Source organism: Ammospiza nelsoni, chromosome 3 (genome assembly GCF_027579445.1).
Source record: "Ammospiza nelsoni isolate bAmmNel1 chromosome 3, bAmmNel1.pri, whole genome shotgun sequence".
NCBI lineage: Eukaryota > Metazoa > Chordata > Aves > Passeriformes > Passerellidae > Ammospiza > Ammospiza nelsoni.
The window spans coordinates 29,070,263-29,084,910 of NC_080635.1; the positions used below are offsets into that span (position 1 = coordinate 29,070,263).

General features: G+C 45.0%; 2 protein-coding genes across 3 annotated transcripts in view; one reads left to right on the top strand and one right to left on the bottom strand.

Annotated features, from left to right (window-relative positions):
• Window positions 1–6,694, top strand: part of RBKS (ribokinase) — a 75,668-nt gene extending 68,974 nt beyond the window's left edge. For both annotated transcript variants that reach the window (XM_059467427.1, XM_059467429.1), the window contains exon 8: window positions 5,440–6,694. In XM_059467427.1, coding sequence (XP_059323410.1) covers window positions 5,440–5,613 — 174 coding nt within the window. In that variant the 3' untranslated portion in view covers window positions 5,614–6,694. The remainder of the gene's footprint in view (window positions 1–5,439) is intronic.
• On the bottom strand, window positions 6,602–12,729 carry MRPL33 (mitochondrial ribosomal protein L33). Its single transcript, XM_059467430.1, has 4 exons — window positions 12,625–12,729; window positions 11,737–11,755; window positions 9,022–9,128; window positions 6,602–6,916 (listed from the first exon to the last, which is right to left on the bottom strand). The coding sequence occupies exons 1-4, from the start codon at window positions 12,644–12,646 to the stop codon at window positions 6,867–6,869; spliced, it is 198 nt and encodes a 65-aa protein (XP_059323413.1). The 5' UTR covers window positions 12,647–12,729; the 3' UTR covers window positions 6,602–6,866.
• Window positions 12,730–14,648: the final 1,919 nt, after the last annotated feature.

Consider the following 14,648-nt stretch of genomic DNA (forward strand, 5'->3'; position numbering starts at 1 on the left):
GCAGACCATGGTGGAGCAGCTGTGCCCCTGCAGCCCATGGAGGTCCCTGGGGATGCAGAGATCCACCTGCAGCCTGTGGAGCAGCCCCACAGCAGAGCAGCTGGATGCCCAAAGGAGGCTGTGACCCCAGGGAGGCCTGTGCTGGAGCAGGGTCCTGGCAGGGCCTGTGGAGGGAGGAGGCCATGCTGTAACAGATTTGCTGACAGAACTTGTGATCCCATGAGAGACACACACTGGAGCAGCCTGTTCCCAAAGGACTGAACCACGGGGAAGGGACCCACTCTGGAGCAGTTTGTGAAGAGCCTGTGGGAAGGACTCATGTTCCATGGAGAATCCCATGGAGGACTGTCTCCTGTGGCAGGGACCCCATGCAGGAGCAGGGGAAGAGTGTGAGGAATCTTTCCCCTGAGGAGGAAGGAGCAGCAGAGAAAACATGTGGTGAACTGGCCACAATCCCCATCTTCTCCAATCCTGTGCTGCTGTGTGAGGTAGAGGTAGAGAAAATGGAAGTGAAATTAAACTTGGGAAGAATAGCGGATGGGGGAAGGTGTTTTAAGATTTGCTTTTATTTCTCATTATTCTACTCAGATCTGATTAGTAATAAGGTAATTTCCCTAAGTCAGGTCTCTTTTGATGATGTGATGGTGATTGCTGCCTGCCCTTATTCCAATCCACAAGCCTTTTGTTCTATTTTCTGTCCCTTGTTCACCTGAACAGGGGAGTGGCAGAGTAGCTTTGGTGGGCACCTGATATCCATCCAGGCTCAGCCCACCACACACTGTCATCAAAGGATATTTTATTCTCTGAGCATTTCAGCTGAAATTATCCCTCAGATGAGACACAGACCCAAATGGCACAAGACTATCTGGATATATTCAAAGGCTGTAAATATTTCTCCAGTTCCACTAGTAACCTTTCACCAAAGCACAGCCCAGGGATTCTTGTAGGGAGACATAGGCTTTTCCCACTTGTGAGCAATGGATAATGGATAGTGAGTGCCTTTGCTGACAGCTATTTTTGTGTTTCATAGGGCTAATTTGCAGTTTGGGTACAGAGTAGGCAGAGGTACAGCAGGGAATGTTGAGCAGATGTGACAGAGCGATAACATCCTCAGCATAATCCAGCATCACACAGTTGTGGAGAGCTATAAATACAGCAGGAATTCTCCAAGGCCCAGTTCCTTTGACAGAGTTGGGCATCTCTGCATTGCCATGGATGTAGGCTGCACTAAATCAGCATAATCCTCAGGCTCCGTTTATTTGTGCACTTCTGTGAATGCTCCTTGGAGGCTGTAAGCATCACTGTGAGCAATGTTACTGGTTCTACATCATGAGGCACTTTTTGACAGCTTTTGGATTGATGTTTGATTTATTCACTACATGAAGAATTCATCATTACAGGCAAAACATTTCTCTTGTACTGCTGTACAACATCCTTTTCAGATGTTTCTTTGGGCCTTGGTAACATGCTCTTAGAATGTATTTAATGGAATGAATGCATGTTAATAGCCAGACTGCACAAGGACTGTAACTTCTTAAAAATCACCTGAGAAAAGTTTTCTGAGCTTCACTAACATCAGGTTTCAGGAGGCAGAGCCCTCTCATGTTCTTCCATAGCTGCTGTTGCTCTTGCCCAGGAGGACAGGCTGGGAGGGCAAAGGCTGAGCAAAAGATTCCCCTGGAACAAGGCAGTGCAACTGCGGCCTCTCTGTGAACTGCAGCTTTTGGCCTCTTGGCCTCCAAATTTTTTTGGTGAGCAAGTCATCTTATTGTATAAGTGAAATGCATCCTAATAGCCTGTGCATGATGGATTGGAAAAGGCTTTACATGCTGGAAAGGCTGTTGAACAATATAGTTTCCACTTACAAAGCAGTTTCCTTAAAAAGCTTCTTGGGGCAGCATCATATAAAAATAGTTATACTAAAGTTGTGAACCAGCTTCTGACAAATCAGGACTAACAAAAGCTAAGGTATAAATAGAAGTGTTTTCATGGGTCTTCTCTTCTCTAGAGGCACACAGTCTCAATCAGTGCTGGATTGTAAGAAACAAAAATGCCCTTTTCCAGACACACAGGAAAACAAGGACCTTACAGACTAGTGGCACAGAATATAAATAGGTTTTCAAAACTGCTTCAAACCCATAAAAATTAGTCAAAACCATGACATTTGTATTTAAGAATGAGCCACAGCATATCAGACAATTTTAAAATCCAATTCTTTATTTTATTTCAAACAAACTAGCATCTCCTGCTTTAAGGAAAGGTTAAATACAGTATACTTTCATAATTATGGAATGAATTGTCTCCAGGCACTCAAGGATATGAGGATTATCTCAAAGTCTGCAGTGTATTAGAATTCCCAGAAGACAAATGCTGAAGAATGTAAAATATTACATACTCTGTATTTATATTTTGTCAGTGGACACTCTCAATGCACCTTAGTGGTCATTTTCAAATTAATTTTTTTTGTGAAGTAGGTTAGAATTCTTTTTCTTAGAGCAGGGTTTGAAACAGCTGAAATAGAAGTCTACTATTTGTTATTCCAGTGTTTGTGTAATCTTGATTTTACTCTGAGCCTGTTCCTTCTAGTGCTCTGTGCAAACCATTTCAGAATCTACCCAACCCAATGTAGTTTAATCCACAGTACCAAAGAAGGAAGGTCTGTTTCTGTAAGCCAAAAATAGTTCTTATTGCAGTTAACCTTGCAGCTGAACCAGTTGTGCTATTGCTCCTTGAGTCATGTTTGACCAGTCACGTCTGCACAGACCAGAAGCAAGGCTGAGCAGGGGATCTACATAATCAGTGAGATGCGTGACGCTGTTGTCAGTGCAGCAGCTCCTCTGCTGAAAACACCCCCCTCACAAAACATTAACTTATCAGCAACTGAATTTATGATACCCTTTGGGTCTGTGATAGCTGGGCTTTGCAGATACTGACTGCTTCAGTCTATGCATGGGAAGTGAGGATTTCAGAAAAAGTTTACTGGGACCAAATCCTTCTATAATTCTCCAATCACCCTGTAATCTTTGCTCTTGCAAAAAAATGCTAGGGGGGCTTTTTTCTATTCTGGATGGGAATCTGCTGTTCTCTCCCTTTTCTGCTTTCAGAGCCATTTATCATTGTTCAGCCAGGCTAAAAGGGAGATCCCCAGCCATCTCACAACCTCAGAGCATCACCCCTGAGCAGAGAACCACAGTAACATTGCAGAGAGAACTTACACTCCATCTCCCTGGCACACAGACTAAGACCTGCGTGACATGTGGTCAGTGTGTTTTTGTCCCTGTAGCCAACAGTGCAGCAATTATTAAAGAAAAAACCAAAAAGACACTATTCTGCTCCATGCTGCTGCCAGGTAACAGTTTATGCCATTTGACACCAGATATTCTGAGTATTACTCATTAAAATATTCGGCTACTTCCATTTCCCAGTGATCACTGTAAAAAATGTTCTTCCTGCTAGAGCAACAGCAGAACAGATCTACATGCTGAAATCCTACTCCTGTCTGTAACAACATCACCAAAATAGCTTTAATAATTAATCATGCAGTGATTAGATTACAAACTCTGAGGTGGGATGGAGATTTTTGTATTATGCATCAGACAAAAGACACTGGCAATGCTTAACTAGCAGTCACCTGCTCCTGCTCCACCTGCCATTGTGGGAACACTCCGGAAACCAGAAGGGAGACAAAGGCCCAACAGAAATTGATAAAAACCTTCACCTGCTCCTGGTATGTTCAGGAATACAGAACTGTTGAAACAGGTGCTGCTACAGCTGCATGCAGGGGTACAGCTTTGCTTATTAACTTGTCATTTGCCAGGCCATGCTCCATTGTATCCTGACAGAAGACAGCATTCAAGCTCCAGGCCAGGCAGGAGTTAAGCAGGGAGTTTTCTTCTGGAAACACCAATGCAAACAGCCACTGTGGCAGGGCTGGGCAAGGAGAGGCCAAGTGTGGGGAAGGGCCCCTGTCCTGTGCTCACCCCTGTTAGGGTCCCTTGCAGTGCCCACACTGCTCTGCCCTGTCAGCTGCTTGCAATATCGGAAACAAATTTCTGTGCAAGTGGCATTGTTTTGCTGGAATGATTTTATATGCAGCTGATTTCAAGGCAAGTAAGAGTATAAGACACTAGTATTCAAAACTGGAATTCAACACTAGTATTCAAAATTGGAATATTACTTCCTAGTCTTAACTTCCATTAGAAATTTTGCTGAACTGTTTTGACAGTTTTTCTAGACCGTTTGCTCTTGCTGCATGACTCTTGGGGCCTATTTATTACAACTACAGAGGCAAAATCCCTCCTCCATATGCTGGATCTGGAATGAAATAAGATAATACTAGTGTGTCTAGTTTAATGCCTTCACTGGTATAAAAGTATGATTAAAAAAAGGGACCTTAGGACCAGTTTTATGGTAGCCACTAGAACTGGTATCAGTCTGGCCTTAGAATCAAGACAGTTTTAGGGGAGGAGAGGGAAAGAACACTGAGGACTGAAATGAGCAAATCAAGTTAAACATGACCATCAATCAAGTTAAATTTTGCCAGTTGCTGGGGACACTTCATAGCAGTGAACAGCTAAACAACAGTTATTGTTAAGAAGTGCTTGGGAGGCAAAGAGCTGTCACTGCCTGCTGACCAGAGCACAGCCAGCAGTGTCTGGGCAAAAGGGTCAGGGCAAGCTGGGGTGTGGCTGGTGCCCATGTGGGACAAATGTACTCCATGCCTCCCCAGGGCTCCCACGGGGCACTCAGGGCATGGATTGGGAACGATGGGTAGCTCAAGGGGGCCATGGCTGCCAGAGCTCCCAGTGAATGCCACTGTCCTCATCCTCCATGGCCAAACTCAGCACAGGTGGCAAAGCTTGCCCCAGGAATAAAAGTGATTTATGTGACAGATACAATGCTAGTTTTTAATGACAGTGGGATCTTTTTAACAAACAACAGCTGTTCTGGAAGTGTCAAAACATATCGCCCTGCAACTAGGAATTTACACAAACCACATAACTTGTTTTTCCTCCCCCTTTTCACTGCCCCTTTTACCACTGACCTTTATGAAAAACGGAAGTTAAATAAGAGAAAAATAGTTTTAATGAAACATCAAGGTTGAGAAATCAAAATCAGACACTCCAGCAACAGGAAGTTTCAAAAGCAGTGTTCATAACAATATCTTGCTGAACTGTGGCACACTTGCTTTGCTTTTTCTTTAAGTTTAAAGCCATATTATAGTGCTCACCTTGACTCAGCAGCTGGGCACAAGGAGAGTATTGTGGCATTAGTTTAACTTTACAAAATTTCCTAGGCATAGAGAAGTGTATTGAACTCAACCCCTGAACAATTTCCTGACCCCTGCAATCAGTGCTACAGCTTGTGTCTTTCCGGTAAAGGCATCTGAATTGTTTCCCTGTGCAAATACACTTAAGCTTGTTTGTTGTTTTATTCTAGGGCGCTGGAGACAGTTTTGTGGGAGCACTGGCCTTCTACCTGGCCTACTATCCCAAGTTATGCATGGAGGAAATGATCAGGAAGTCCAACTGCGTCGCATCAGTGAGCGTCCAGGCACCAGGGACACAATCTTCATATCCTTACAGGAAGGACTTGCCTCAGGACCTTTTCTAATTGATAGTCTAGCTCACTGTACTGATTTTATCTCATACCAGACAGCATTATTCTCCTGACTGCACTGAGGTTCTCCTCTGCTGACTGGAAAGGCCAGCAGAGTCTCTTTGCTTCTCGTTTCAGGAATCCTTGTGTTCCTGTTGCACAGCAGTAGATGGGGTGTGGGTGGTGGGTCTCTCAAACACAGCACAGCAGCTCTCTCTGGCCCCACACAGCCCTGTGGCCATCCCACACAGTGTGCCTTATTGAACTACATGAAGTTTACAGGAAACACCTGCAGGGTATGGGCTCCTGACAGTATTTGCACTTGATTTTATCAGAAGTGCTTATGTGAAATGGCAGCACGTGAAGCAGAGCATTAGCTTTGAGACTGCAACTTCAGTGCTCAAACTCCAGGGCCAGTGTTTGGCTCACCACAAAGCCCCGTACATGGAGCCTGGGCGTGCCTGTGCCCATGTGCCTCAGGTGTGGCACTGCACTCTGTGCCACCCCACACTCAGCAAGGTCCCTCCAACTGCAAACAGGACACCACTGCTACTGAGGTAGGCTTGGAAAAATGTCTCTGGCCACATTGCTCTGAACACAGGCAAGCTAATCAAGGATAAAATGCTTACAAAAACATCAGAGAACTACCTTGGCTGTTTTCTTCATGTTTGACAAAAACCCAAGAATGAAAAATCTGTCCTACTAACCTGGCTGAAAATAATACCTATTATAAAGCCTATAACCATATTAATAGCTTATCCAAAAACTCATCTAGGTTCCCATTCCTGCTGTCCTCAGAAGGAGCTGGTGCAACATTACCCCTCCAAGTTATGACACCAGCCCGTGGTCACTACTGTCGCATCTGTGGCTGGTAGGTTAGAAAAACTTGCAATCCTGCCATTGAATTCCTGCTGTGGAAAATGTTAATTTTTATTGCTTTATAAAACAATAGTTCCTTTGAAGATTACAGCCTCTTTCACAATAGAAAACACAGACAATGGGATTTGCTATTTAATTTTTTTTAATTGAACACTGTAAAAATAACTCAAAAGATAAATAAATGTTACTGTGATGATCTATGTCCAGACATTAAGAATTTTCTCTCTCTACATTGTTTTATTCACAATGGTTTTCAAATCACAGGAGACGGTGATCCCAGTTCATTTCCTCTGTTTTCAGCCCATGTTGCTGGATTTCTGAATCAGTGTTCACCCCATCCTCCCCCCAGACCATCCTTGTCTCGTGTATAAATCAACTCCAGTCATTGTTCACACAGAACGGATTTTTCTCTTCTCTGTGAAGAGGACACGTTGTTTTGCTATAGGGAAAAAAAAAGAGAAAAAAGAATCCGTTAAGAAGCCTGAAGTGTTAAAATTCAATTCAACCAGCCCACGTTCCTTTTCTCCTGGCTGCCTTCACTGCTTAAATGAGTGTGCAGCAACTGACTGGCACACCACTGTTGTTAACCAAGTCTTGAAGGAGTTTCGTGTGCTTTCACTTAACCACATGTAATTTTTAGTTCCTAAGATGTCCACTTTACCTCTGTGAGAGTAAGTGTCAGAATGCAAGTGACTGAAAACACTCAACATCTGCTCTGTGTGACTGTTCTGAGTCATAGCTGTTCAATGTAGGGACAAAAATAGGTTCTTTCTGCTTTCTACTACTCTTCAACTCCAGAGCCCAAACAACTACAGATGATGAGCTGGATCCAGTTGGCCTCACAGACTGACTGAGAACTTAGCCAATTGTCCTGTGGATCTCTCAGCGAGGCACAAAGTGGCCATGACCACAACGCCTGATGCAGGTGTTTGCAAAAAAAAACCTGCAGGGGCAGGTTAGGCATAGTCAATACATTAATGAAAACCAAAAATTACAAAATAAAGCAGAGCAAAGCTTTAAAGTGTCATCTGAAAATCCACAGTTTGGTTAGTTTCATTATATGAATTCCTTTGAAAGCTACGCAAGAGCAGTCCACACAACAAAATCTCCTCTTCCACAAAAAAGTTTCGTTTTAAGAAATCCTGCAGATAGTACAGATTCTGTTGCTGCAGCTGGGAGGTAGTGAAACTTGGGCAATCCTGCCACTACTTCACTAAAATGCTTCATTCTGTGGATGTCCCAGGTTTCTAAGAAGTATAAAACATAAGGTGAAAACACATGCCAAGTGAAAATGCTTCCAAACATATTCCTGATGTGAGTTGTTATCTAGACTCAAATTTACTTCCCTTCACACATGCAACACTTTCTCACATCAATTTCTCACTTGTGTTCTACTACAGGCTACAAAGATCAAACCTTTCTTCAGCAACCTACTACATGTTCTAAGTTCTTCTTTTTCTTCACTTTCCTACAAGTTGCAAAGCTTCTGGAGGATCACTCTGCACACTGTTTCAGTGCAATAATTTATTTTTCTTATTCAAGAATATAATGCCAGAGATCTCTGATTGCCCTTCTGTGTGGAATTCAAAAGGAAAGCCACAACCTCTGTCACCTTTGAAAACTGCATATTGCTTCCCTGGTGGTGTCTCTCACCTCTCAAAGCTCCTGTACTGTTAGCTCTGAGAATGAAAAGGTAGTCCTCTAACAAGAACATTTTAAGAAAAAATAAACTCGAATCACGTGCATTATCACAGCATTGAACTGGCCATCCATTATCTACTTAGAGCTGCTTAATACATTTCTTATATTCTACAACTTTAAATAAGCCTTTTTTGCATTAGCTACAGCATGTTATTTCTAATATGGTTTGGTTTAAGCTTTTTATATAAAATTCAGCTTTTTAATGCTAACAACAGAAACTTGAACCCTTAGTCACATTTCAAAAAGCTGGGTGAGCAAAAGACAGTGTGGCAGGTGCTATAACCTGTCCAACAAATCAGATTCTTAAACAGAGAAAATCTGCAAGGACCAGGGGAACATAAAAGAATCCACTAACTGCCATCTGGAGAGTGATATCATTTGTGGAATAGGAAGAATCTGTGCCTATTTCTTTAGAAGAAAAAGTCCATTTTGTAAGAGATGGTTAAAATTTCTGGTCTAGAGCTCCCACGGCAGCTTAACAGAACACTTCTGTTGATGCATACTTTGTGCCTGCTTGTTGGAGGTAGCACAGTCTAGCAAACCACACAAAGAAACAGAATGAAAGAACTCCTGTGTCACTCGACTTCGCCAGTGACATGTGGCATGGCTGTCATCAAAGTCTCTGATGTGTCAGGCAAGTCATTACTTTGTTTCACTGCCACAATCTGTAAAATGAGGGTAACATTTACTTCCCACTGGAATGTCATGAAGAACAGCAACTGTACAGTCATTTCAGTATGAAAGATGTTATGACATATTCTGCTTAGATGGGAAAAATCCTGTTGCATTCAAATCTTGTCTCCCACAGAGTCAGAGAAGCTCACACAAAGCACGAGCCCTTACCGATGGGATCGTATCTCAGCAGGACCAGTTTTTCCTGCAGCCGCAGTCTCCTGATGTTGAAGCAGTAGCCTGTCTCTGCAGCGCTCTTCATCCTCACCAGTATGTACCTACAGTCACAAGGGATGGCTCTGTGTCAGGGCACTCACTGAGGGCCCACCAACCTGCCAGGGCATGGCCACTGGACAAGCTTTCAGCACACACAGTTTGAGACAATCACATTTCATTTCAACTTCAGGGATGGGAGTATCAAAACTATGTACACTTAACTTTTAACACAGACAAACACTAAACCATAAGCTCCAGCATCAAGTTTAAGTAAGTAATTCCTTAAGGATATTAAGGATATATCTTTAATATACAAGGGTACAAGCCTAGAGAGGAGTAACTCCTCCAAAAAACAGTGAGGTGGGAGGAGTAGAAGCAGGAGAGACAAAAAGGAAAATCAGCATACAGTTGAGTCACTAAGGCTTACAAGCTAAGGGCAAGAGAGGAAGGATGATGGTAGTTGAAGATGTTCAGGCTGTAGATAACACTGTATCACAGACTATCACTTCCTCATGCAGAGAGGAAGCTCAGCAGATAGGCTGGCACAAGAGGCATGCAAAAGGAGAAGCAGAACCCCTTGGCACCATCCTGCTGGAGATACAGAACTCGTTATTAACCCAGCCCCAGGAACCCCCTTCCCCACTGGAGGGCTCTTGGTTTGCGGGGCAGGCTGGCAGCAACCGCGGTGTCCCGGGAGCAGGAGACTGAGGAAGCTGCTCCACACCTCCAGTCTAGAAGTATGCCAAGATCCAAGCAACTTCCCAGTTTCAAAAGAAATGTAAAACCCTCAAACCAGTCTGTAAATTATATCTTTCCCTTCCATTTCAATGAAGAGATGGATACATCTCAGTTCACTTTCCATTTTCCTGTATTTTCCCGTTTCTAACAAAATGGTCTGTCAAAATGAACCCGTTCTTCCTCACTTGTACAGCTCTGACCAGTTACTTCCTTAAGCTCTTCCTTTGCAGCTTTGCAATCTAATTTACTATTGAGTTCAAAATAAAAAGAAAGACACTGAATTCCTGCAGACAACTGACTGAACATACTTTTGGGATTATTCCTGGTTGTTGTCCTGTCCTGCACACTACTGCAGGTGTGCTGTGAAGCTTCAGTAACCACAAAGACTCCTTTCCCTATATCTCACCCACTTCCTCAAAGCCTCTGGGCAGTTTCCCCTTTCTGGAGGAATCAGTGGCATCAGTGTGGCCAGGCCTTCAAATTCTTGTGCACCACACATCTGAGGCCAAGCCCATTCAAAACAATACACCTTGCTCAAAAAAATTACTCCCCTGTGAAGGAATGTAACAAGGAGCAGAGGTAGAAAACATTAGAAAGCTGTCAGGACGAGAAGAAACCCAAGGGGAATGGAGAAGGATAAATAATAATAAATAATATAAGAACATATTACTGGAGTGCATATGGGACTGTAAAAGAACAGAAAGAAACATCGGGTTTAAAAAACAAAAAGGGGAGCGTGTGGTAAAAATCCCTACATGAACATTAGTAACACCATTTAAAAAAGCTACTTTTTCACCTTGCAGAAACTTCCTGGTTTGCTGTGTTTGTTTTTTGAACAGATAACAGTAGAACAATGAGATGTCAAGTTGCTCTCTGTCAGGCACATACTTGGGAAGTGCTTTCTTAATTTAAAAGCCTGACAATTGTGCAGAAATTCTGTACAGAAGAATCTGCTCAAATGTGGCAAGTGGTCGGTACTGGCTCTGCTGGGGGCAGGTTCTTAAAAAAACCAAAATACAGAAAATGTACCAAAGGCCATAGATCCCAGGCCTGTGTGGAATCAAGTATAATACACTCACACAGAATGCAAATTCTGGGAAGGGAAAATAGGAATGAGTCCACATAAATGTACCAGTTTAGCCTCTTGGATTTGTCTAGCTAATTTTCTTACAAAGAGCATTCTGGATCCAAGTCAGTTTCTCCACATGATCTTGTTTCCTTGTGCCTACATTGCAAGAGCACTGGTGTGCTCAAAGCACATATTCCTTTCTTTCCAATCCTTAACACAGGTCAGAGGACTGTGACTAATTTCTTTCCAGAGCCCACTAACATCTCTGCTCAGCTGGACTAGAGAGCAAACTGAGATGCTCAGAGCACCCCATCCATTCCTCACACCCAAACTCAGGGTGCTGACTGCACCCCATCCATTCCTCACACCCAAACTCAGGAATATGCTCAGCCTAGGAAGTGTTCTGCACTCTGGCTATGGCAGAGCTTCACAGCACCTGCCCAAAGTCCACACCACAGACAACAAAGACCCATGTTGTACCTTAGTTTACTCTCCTCAGCTAAAAAGGTATGACAGGTGAACAACAGGGAAAATACTTGGATAATTTACAACCTCTCTAATCACAGAGCACAGAGGTGTGCTCCCCTTTGTGCAGGGAGCTTGGGAGATTACTGCTGAGCTCAATGCAACAGCCCATAGGACAAAACCTGCCTCTGCTGCAAGTTCAGAACCCATGGCAGAGTTTTCACACCGTTCTGTACTTACCTGTGAGAAGACACACATACAGAATGGCTGAGAGGATGCAGCCAGACTCAAAGACTGGAATTCTCTCAGGTATATTAAAAAATTCTAGAGAAGCTTAACATTTTGTAAAGATACAACATAACAGTAATCAAAAACTGGTGAGGAAAACCATCACTTACTTAGATTTGCTCTTGGCCACTGGTTTGGTTTTTTTCAGCATGAAGAAGAGAAAAACAGAAGAAACAGTTACCATTTTATCTTTTTCCTTTATATGCAACATACAAAGATTAAGTGTGTTTCGTGGCCTGACTTTGCTAAAGCCCCAGAGCCATAGTGCAAAGAGATTCACTGTCACGATAAAGCACCACTCATTCTTCCACGTGCTGCCAGCTCCCTGCTCTTTGTGCATCATATCACCTTTGTGTCTGTGCAAATGCAGTGCCCAGCATGACAGGCTGCACTTGCTGCACCCTCCAGATGTTCTCAGTAAGTTTTCAGTGTCAGAGCCGAGTATGATTCTCTGGGTGAATGTGAAGTTGAGACAGGTGTGAGGAGCATTGCTGGTGCAAACTGCAGTCCCAGTCTCCTGGATTTGTTTCCACCATCCCAGCTTTTGTTCCCGCTGTGGTGCCAGCACAAGGGCTGGCACGGCCACAGGGGCAGAGCAGGGAGCGCTTCTCAGCCGGGCCCGACCTCCCACGGACCTGCCTGGGGGCCCGCTCAGCTAACCCACAGCACAGCACGAAACAGGCTGAACTACTGCTCTGTCACCTCCCTGAAGTTAAGGTAATCATAAATCTGCAGCACAAGTTCAAATCCCCACTAAAAAAAGGGAGGTTATGTTTATTGTGTCTGTGCAAGTCTCGTTTAGGCCACACTGCGGTTCCTCCGGGGCACGCTGGGAGGCCCCGCGGCCGATGGAGGGGAAGGGCGGGGAAGGGCCGGGAGGAGTCACCAAGGTCGCGCCGCCGGAGCCGCCCGCCCTCAGAGCCGCCCCCGCGGTCACTGCCACGGCCACGGCCATTGCCATTGCCGCCGCCCGGCCCCGCCGCGCCCGCGCCACTCACGGGCCGCCGCCGTCAGGAACATCGCGCCGGGCCCGCCGCCGCCGCCACCGCCACCGCCACCGCCCCGCCCCTTCCCTTCCGCCGCCACAACCGCGTCCGGGGCGCGGGGCCGGGCAGCGGGGCCGGGCCGGCAGGGCCGCACCGCCCACGGGCGGGGCCGGCGGCGCTCCCGTGCCCGTGTCTGTGTGTCTGTGTATCTGTGCGTCTGTGATCGTGCCCGTGCCCGCGTCCGCATCCAGCACAAGCTGTGGCCAGCAGGCCGAGGAGGTGATCCTGCCCCTCTGCGCAGCCTGGTGAGGCACACCTGGAGTGCTGTGTCAGCTCTGAGCTCCTCAGGACAAGAGGGACACGGAGCTGCTGGACAGTACCTGGTGGAGGGCAGCAGAGATGAGTGAGGGACTGGAGCTTCTCTCTCATGAATAAAGGCTGTGGGAACTGGGCCTGTTTTATCTAGAGAAGAGAAAAGTGAGAGGGGATCTCACTAGTGCATATAAATATCTCAAAGGTGGGTGCCACGAGGATGGTGCCCAGGGCAAGGTGCAGTGACATAAACTAAAACAAAAGAAGTTCCACCTCAACATGAGGAAGAATTTCTTTGCAGTGAGTGTCAGAGGACTGGAACAGGCTGCCCAGGGATATTGTGGAGTCTCCCTTTCTGGAGACATTCAAGATGCACCTGGACATGGGATGTGTTCCTTCCTCAGTGATCTGCTCTAGGTGACCCTGCCTTGGCAGGGTGTTGGACTAAATGGTCTCCAGAGGTCCCTTCAGACCCAGACAATTCTGTGATCTCCCCATGCAGGCCTGTCCCAGCACGTGCTGGCAGCCTGTCTGTGTGTCTGTCCAGCAGTGGCTCACGGCAGTGCAGAGGAGGACATGCCCAGCCATGATGTCCCCACAGGCTGTGCCCTCTGGCTGCCAGCACATCGGAGTCCTGTCCCACTGCATGGAATCATGCAGCGGTTTGGCTTGGAAGGGACCTTAAAGATCATCTCATCCCAACTCCCACCATGGGCAGGGACAATTCCCACTAGACCAGGTTGCTCTGAGCCCCAACCTGCCTGCACATGACTGTGTCATGTTGCACTTCTCATCAGCAAAAACCCCCAAGTCCTTCTCCTCAGGGCTGCTCTCAGTCTGTTCTCTCATCCTTCAGTGCATTTTAGGCACTGGAATAGGTTGCCCAGGGAGATGATGGAGTCACCATCCCTGGAGGTGTTTAAGAGATGTCTGGATGTGGTGCAGGGAGATGATTTAGTGATTTAGGGGTTACACTGATAGTGCTGGGTTGATGAGATAGGCTAAAAGGTCTCTTCCAACCCCAACCATGCTATGATCTGCTAACCTCTGCCTGCTTTTGTTCTCTTTTTTATTAAAAAGGGGGTGCTGCTATGCAGTCAAAGTCCCCAAATCATTAGGCAACTAAACCTATCAGTGTTCATGAGATACTGTACAAAAGCCATGGGCAGGGAGGCTCAAGGCAGGCACCAAAGCAAGTCTTCATATTCCTCTGACCCATTAGATAATGAACTGTAATGAACTAATAATATATTACCCTCTGAAAAATTCACAGAAGGTCCGTGGCTTACTCTGCTTCCATCAGTTAGGTAAACTGTTATTGATGGAATTCAAGTCCTTGAATATTTAGCAATTACTAAGGCAAAAAAAAAATGTCAGCTTGACATATTTAGATGAAAAACAAGACTTAGAATGTATAATAACATGCAGTTAATTATATATTCTATGGCATGAAAACAAGAGGCTGACCCTATAAAAGACTGGAGCAAAATGACATCTCTACTAAAACATTGCTGCTTGTGTCAAGTGTTTACTTGATATGTTGTTCCTTTATTCAATTCAATTATTTCCAAATACCTCCTCTTAATGATACAACATTTCAGTCTTTACTATGTGGCCTTCAGAAGTATAAATCTAGTAGTTACATAATCTGCCCATGAATATCAGAGTGAGAACTTGAAAACATTTGAGATGAGAAAATGTGAGTGCTGTAAGACTCCTTCTCT

Bases quoted from the DNA above. Each gene is read 5' to 3' on its own strand.
- MRPL33 (XM_059467430.1), bottom strand. From the start codon at position 12,646: ATGTTCCTGACGGCGGCGGCCC. The intron at 6,917-9,021 runs GTAAGGGCTCGT...TTTTCCCTATAG, and splicing joins GCTGAGATACGATCCCATCG to CAAAACAACGTGTCCTCTTC.